A 7112-nucleotide genomic window follows, 5' to 3' on the forward strand; every position below is an offset into this window, starting at 1 on the left:
AAAGGATGTACAAAAGAGTGCACGGGTCATTGAACATAAAGATATTTGTATTTATTGTTTATTTACTAAACGTTAATTTCAATTAAAAGTCGCTGTATTGCAATGATGTGCACTGTAAACACTGACGCTGGGAATGAGAAAGTCTGCTTTGTACGACGTTGGATTTTTCTGCATGAGAATCTTACAGTGTTTTTAGACGTTCATAGAAAAGTGTTTATAAGTTAAAATTTCAAGTGTTAATAATTGTTTTAAATCGTCAAAAATATGCTTAATTGCCAATTGTATATGTAATTTTACCTGCGTTGTTGTGTAACCAATTTCTCGTATATGTGTTTTCCAAAGCAAAATCCTGCCTTAGCTAAATATTTTTTATCCAAAAACTTTGTAGACATCACTGCTCTTAACATTCCATTTATTTTGCCTTGCAAAAAGCTTTAACAAGCTTTTACATGAAAACATTTTGCAAACCATTGGCAAATGTAAAGCCAATCTACGTCGTAATTTGGAAATAATAACCTAGAAACTAACTATAATTGGTAATAAATAAACTTTCAATGATCAGTGATTATTTTGCTCATCCTAAATCATCGATTATATTTGTATGTCGAAAAAAATCAAATACAGTTCTATGATTATTAGTTGTAAAATTTTTCAAATATGGGTAGTACAAGCAGTGTTTATCCTTCAAGATTTTGTTTTAAATTAGACTTAATAAGCAATAACATTTGACTTGCAACAAAAATCTGCCTTTCTTATAAATCTGCTTATCATAACCTTTACTAAGATCTTTAGTAGCATTTTATTATTTTGCACGTCAAAATGAATTATATGTTAAACGTTTACTGCAATTATCTACCTTTCAATGTTTCTTTTTTTAGTAGCAACAAAGTTAGGAACAATGTTGCGTAGCTCAGATGCTCAGAGATATTCGAGCGAAGTAGGAAGAGAATTAGTAAGTAACGAAAGGGTAAATATTTTAACCTGCTGCCATTGTATTTCTTGTGAATTCAGGAAAAACTTTCAACAAAAAAAGGATTAACATGGCTAACTTTCTTTTGCACTCGTGCAGTTTATGCAGCATATAGTTTTAATAATTAGCATATTCTTGCATTGAAATAATTATAAATCTATTTGCTATGGCATTTGATTCGATGTGTTCATTTAAAAAATATCTTGATCACGTCCTCATTTTTAGAGCAATGCAAATTGTATTTTTGTTAACGCGTTTTGAGTGGCAATAATATAAATATGCAATTTTCTCAATTCTGTCCAACGTTTTAGAAATACCAGTGCAACTGAAATCAACTTCTAGAAGCAAACTTATCTTTAAAGTGTTTCTAATTGATTATTGAATTAAAAAAGTAATTATGTAAGTGCACATGAAAACAAAATGTTTCAAATCAACGCTTAACATTTGCTTGCAAAATTGGAGAATTTAATTGTGCTGAATTTTAATTAATACTGTGAAAAATATTTACATATTGGCTATTTCCTCATGTATTAGGGCTAATAAGCATGACTGGAAAACCCATATTGCAAAGTAACATTGGGATTCCGGATAAAGAAAGTCTTTAGTAACTAAAAACCTGGCAATCTCACGTTGGACTCATGCGAACACTTAAGCTTCAAAAAAGCGAAATTAGCAGAATATTTGTAAACCCAATCATGATGTTTTTTGTAGACAATGATATATTGTTTAAAAGAAACAAAGATTTTTAACTTAAGCAAGTAGGCAAATTTTACAAAGTATAGCTTGTAGGTTGAAATATGCCACATTATATCATTTAGCTGCCTCGAGGCTAGTAGTAATATACATGGGGGTACGAATCCATAAAAAGTTTACTTTTTATGTATTCGAATCCCCCATGTATATTACTACTACACCCGTGGGTAAAAACCGTCTTTAATAATCAAGTGTTAATAATCAAGTGTTAATAAAGCATTGGTTTTGATGGGGCTCGGCAGCGCAGAGCACAAAGTGCTCGAGCAGGGGATGGAGCCCCATCAAATTCTAGGCGACGATGGGAAAATTTTTCACGAAGTGAAAAATTGGGGTCGCCTCCCATTGGATTCGAAGAATATTCGAAGAATATTCGAGAATAACAGAGGCTTAAAAAATGCTCTTCAAAAAACCGTCTTTAATAATCAAGTGTTAATAATCAAGTGTTAATAATCAAGTGTTAATAAAGCATTGGTTTTGATGGGGCTCGGCAGCGCAGAGCACAAAGTGCTCGAGCAGGGGATGGAGCCCCATCAAATTCTAGGCGACGATGGGAAAATTTTTCACAAAGTGAAAAATTGGGGTCGCCTCCCATTGGATTCGAAGAATATTCGAAGAATATTCGAGAATAACAGAGGCTTAAGAAATGCTCTTAAAAAACCGTCTTTAATAATCAAGTGTTAATAATCAAGTGTTAATAAAGCATATTTTTAAATCGTTGTTAGGGGCGAAGAATTTCAGGCAACTAAGCCTGAAATTTTGAGCGCAACAATGTCATAGATGCTCTTTACAAAACTATGGAATCTATATGTTTTTTAATCTGTCTGTCAGGCGCGTGTCTTAGTGCATGTTTTTCAACAATGGTTGTTTAATGTAGATAGCACATTTCATCAGCGCATGTATAATACAATGTTTTACAAAACTATGGAATCTATATGTTTTTTAATTTGTCTGTCAAGCGAGTGTTATATAATTTTTGTTAAAAGTGTTTTTAATAATTGTTTCAGGATTTTGAATCTTTTTGTATATCGCTTTTGTATTAATTACTTATTACAAACAGTTATGTGATATGTAGTCAAACATGAGGAGCAGGTATGTATGATTTTACTCTAACAGAGGCCCACGCTACATGCTTACTACACATTATAACTGTTTGTTAATATTTAGTTATTTGAACCGATATTATAATGGCCATAAGCTAATGTTGTTATACCATCATCTAATATATACCGTTTATCATCAAAACAGCTAAGTGATACTTTATTAATTTCATAACTACTAAGTTGATGGTTTACACTTCTAATAGTTTTCATTGTATGATGTATTTGTTTATTTTCAAATAGTGTTTGTTTATAGTCTTCATGTTTTATTTTGTTTTTAATAATATTTTTCTTAATTCCTTTAGCTTTTTTATCTCCTTTATTATTATCTTTAATATAACTATACATCTTGCTTCTTAAACCAACAAACTCTTTAATTATATTTCCAGCAGCTTCATCTTTCATTTTACCAATAACTTTTTTATTAGTATTATCATAATATTTATGGTATTTATCATAATCACTGTTATCAAATTTATCTTTATCACTCCAAAAATCTTGATAGACATCATTAGTTTCAATTTCATATGTTAAACTATCTGTATCTGTGAATAATAATTTAGCTTTATCACCATACCGATTTTTGATATAGTTGTAATGAAAATCATACATCAAAGTTTTACTTAAATCTAAGATACACATACCCACATATGCAGGTCTGTTGAGCACCAATTGTTCTTTGATCTTATGCACAGCCACAAGGTTCTCATTGAAAATTTTACTACTTACATAAGTAGGTTTTGAAGCTAATTTTAATAATTTATTTTTATTAGTTACTAGTCTAACATCTACTCTTTTTCGTAAGTTTTCCATCGTCTTACCAAAAACACTGTTATTCATGAGTTTGAAGAAGTCTTTTCAAAAGAATTTTTGCATTAGTTCTTTTTGAGTATTAAAGTCTATGTATTTTTCAACCATGGAGATTGATTAAATTCAAGTACTCTATGTACTTTTTAATTTTAACCCAAGATCTAAATATAGTTGAAGATTTCTATAATGTAAAACGTATTTGTATTTATTTTGCAATGTAGGTATTAATTTTGAAACTAAACCTGTTGATATATTGTAATTAGAAGCAATTGTCTTACAATATTTTGACAGCATGTTGCTAGTTACCTTAATTTTTTCAGGTCCTAGTGGATAATCGTTATGTAAATTATGTAGTTCTTCAGGGTATTCTAAATCAACTTCTAAAATTAAACCTTTTTTACTATCTGCTTGATATTTAGCAAGGTTTATGTTGTTAATCTGTTTATCAGTTAACCATTTGAAATTACCAGTAGGTAAATTTTGTGACATAGCCCACCCATACAGATTGTTAGCATCTAAATACATTAAATACTTCGATGGCTTATTATTATCAAATGTTTCCATATACTTGTTATTAGCCTTACCATATCGATTAGAAATATAAGAAATACCTCCTCTCATACCTTTTTCAATGAATTGAAACATGTCAATATCTGTCATTAATTCTAATTTAATATCTGTCATCTTTAACATAGCATCCCAAGACAACCCAGGTGATGTAAAATAATGACATGGGTCTAAGTTATAATATTGAAAACATGTTTTTCGAAAGTTTTCAAATACATCAGCTAATAACAAAACATCAGATTTCAGATACAAATCGTGGTAATCACCCATGTTTTTGAGATTGAATGTATTCCAAACATTTTGAGCATGATTATAAGAATCATCTGATATATTTTCATCAGTAAGAATACTATAAAAATCTTTTTTTAAAGGCAACCCCTTATCAAACTTTTCAAAACTATCCATATAATCATATGGGTATATACCTTTCCTAGTCATTAAATTAAGTTTTTCATCTTTAAACTGATCAGAGGTATATTTAAATGACTCTTTAGGTAAATTACTAACAAGCTTATCAAGACTAGTGCTCATAAATTGAAAACTATCAAGAAATGTTAAATGGTTACCTAACATGAAAGCCATATATTTTTCCATGTTATTAGGTATAGCATTTATATTCATATGCGTTTCCTCACCTTTTTTGTTTTTGTATGTATGCTTATTAACAATAGCTCCTATTTCTTGCATTATGAAGTGACTGTCGTAACCACGCAGATTGTGAAATATTACTGGGATCTTTAGTTTATCAGAGTCTATTCTAAGTTTTAAATTACAATCTTGATGTGCCGAGCCTCTGTATTTACCAGTGATATGGCAATGGTCTCGAACTCGAATGTCTTTGTTAGTATATTTTTTATTACAGATATGACATTCATCAGCTTTTTTAAAGTCTTCTTCATCATCAGATGTCATTTTTAATGGTTTATTAAAGTGGGTTTTCATAATATTTTTACAATATTTAACTTCTTTTAACATAGCTTCCATAAATTTGTAAACAGCTTTTTCACCTCTATATAGTTGAATTTTTTTCGTAAATTTATCATCATAACAACAAACAACTTTATATCCATAACCGCAGTCTGTATGCTTCTGATAGGCTTCGGTGAATGATTTTTTATTATTCTGATTACAACCAGATATATTTTCTGTGATTGCTTCAAAATCACTGTAAATAACAAATGGTACTGGTTGTTGTTTATGATAGTTGTTGAATTTCAGTATGTTATTATTTTTATCAGGCATTTTTATTGATTGTATACCATTTATTAATATACAGTTTTCTATATGGTTATTTAATATTTTTTCAGAACTAAAACATTGAAGACAGCGCATACAAAAGTGTTTTCTTTCCTTATGCTTTGTTTGATTGTACATAAATGCATTAAAATTTTTTATTAGAATATAATGTTTGTTTTTATTATCAGTTATTAATAGTAATTCCATATGGTCTTTAAATTTTTCTTTTGATATATAAATGGGGTATGGTTGCTTATTTTCATAACCGAATACATTAATGTTAATTTTGTTTTGCTTTTCGATTTTATTATATTGTTTAACAGTCACTGGAAATTCAATCCCAGAGTAGTCTAATTTGTTAATATATTCCTTATCAGATTTTTTTATTCGGTATGGGTGTTTATTTTGTGAGTTTAAATAACGAATATGACACCACCTAAAACATTCATTATCTGTATTTTTGATATTAATTAATCCTTTTTTAGAGTTTTTAAGTTCTTGTGGTAAATTAATATATGAAGATCCTTGTAATGGCTTGTATTTAACAACATTAAGATAATGATTATCTATAGATTTAATAACCCATGAAGAACCTTCTTGATTAAATTTACTAATTATATTTAATATATTTTGTTTTGAAATTTGTAATGATTCATTAATATTTTCATTATTTATAATTGTTAAAGCTTGACTGTTAAAATAAGCAGTTTCTATCATATGATCAACATCACCACTATTTTTAATTTTAATTTTTTCAAATGTAATCTTAAGCGTTTCAACAAATTTCAATCCTTTCATTACTTCTAATATTTGTTTAATATAATATGTAAGATATTTTCTAGTGTTTTGTAATTGTATTAATGGATTTTTATTGTCAATAATACTTATTTCATATGATTTAGTAAATCCTTTAAGAGCATTGTTTGTTTCTCTTATTTTAACTCTTTGTGTTGGTATCGGTTTCTTATTTTTATCTGATAGCATCTGTGTATTGTTCTCATAATCTTTAATAATCTCTTTTACACTCTTTCTTTGTTTGGGGATTGGTGTTAATACTTTGATTAATTCGTTTTTTCTAAGTTTATAATAACCTTTAACCTTTTTTTCTTTAGCAATATTTTTAACTGTTGCACAGTCATTTTTTTGATATTGGATTGTGATAGTACTTTTGGTATTGGTTTGGAAATTGAAGTATTATTAACTTCAACCCACGGCTTTTGATTTAATATTAAATTAATTAAATCGTCTTTAGTCAACTTTTGAAGTTCATCTTTTTTCATATTAGGCATACTATATAAAATACTCATGTCTTTAAGTACTTTATGTTTTGTTTTATCTTTATTCATCTATGCATATTATATAATATAGGTTTGTCTTTAAGTACCTTTCGATTTAAATAATTCTATTCATATATATATATATATTTTATTTTTTTTTTTTAAACGCACTAATTTTAATTATAGAAATAAATCTATATTTAAAACTTTATAAAATAATTAAATTAATCTATTTAACTTTTGAGTGTTTTTAAATATTTGTAAATATCTCTTAATTTAGCTTTAGTTTTATTGTGTTGGGTAACATTCTGGTTCAAGACCGAAATACCATGGTATGAAACTCTTTCTCATGTATCCAGATCAATTTTGTTTAATTTTTCTAATAATTTTATTATCAAGAGC

At 28.1% G+C, this 7112-nt stretch overlaps 1 protein-coding gene across 1 annotated transcript in view; it reads left to right on the forward strand.

Annotated features, from left to right (window-relative positions):
• The window catches only part of LOC124455917, an 80510-nt gene that overhangs the window by 6983 nt on the left and 66415 nt on the right, over positions 1-7112 (forward strand). Inside the window, exon 2 of the mRNA XM_047006526.1 lies at positions 879-952. Coding sequence (XP_046862482.1) covers positions 899-952 — 54 coding nt within the window. The 5' untranslated portion in view covers positions 879-898. The remainder of the gene's footprint in view (positions 1-878; positions 953-7112) is intronic.

This window comes from Xenia sp. Carnegie-2017, unplaced genomic scaffold, assembly GCF_021976095.1.
Source record: "Xenia sp. Carnegie-2017 unplaced genomic scaffold, XeniaSp_v1 HiC_scaffold_4, whole genome shotgun sequence".
In the NCBI taxonomy this organism is placed as follows: Eukaryota; Metazoa; Cnidaria; class Anthozoa; order Malacalcyonacea; family Xeniidae; genus Xenia; species Xenia sp. Carnegie-2017.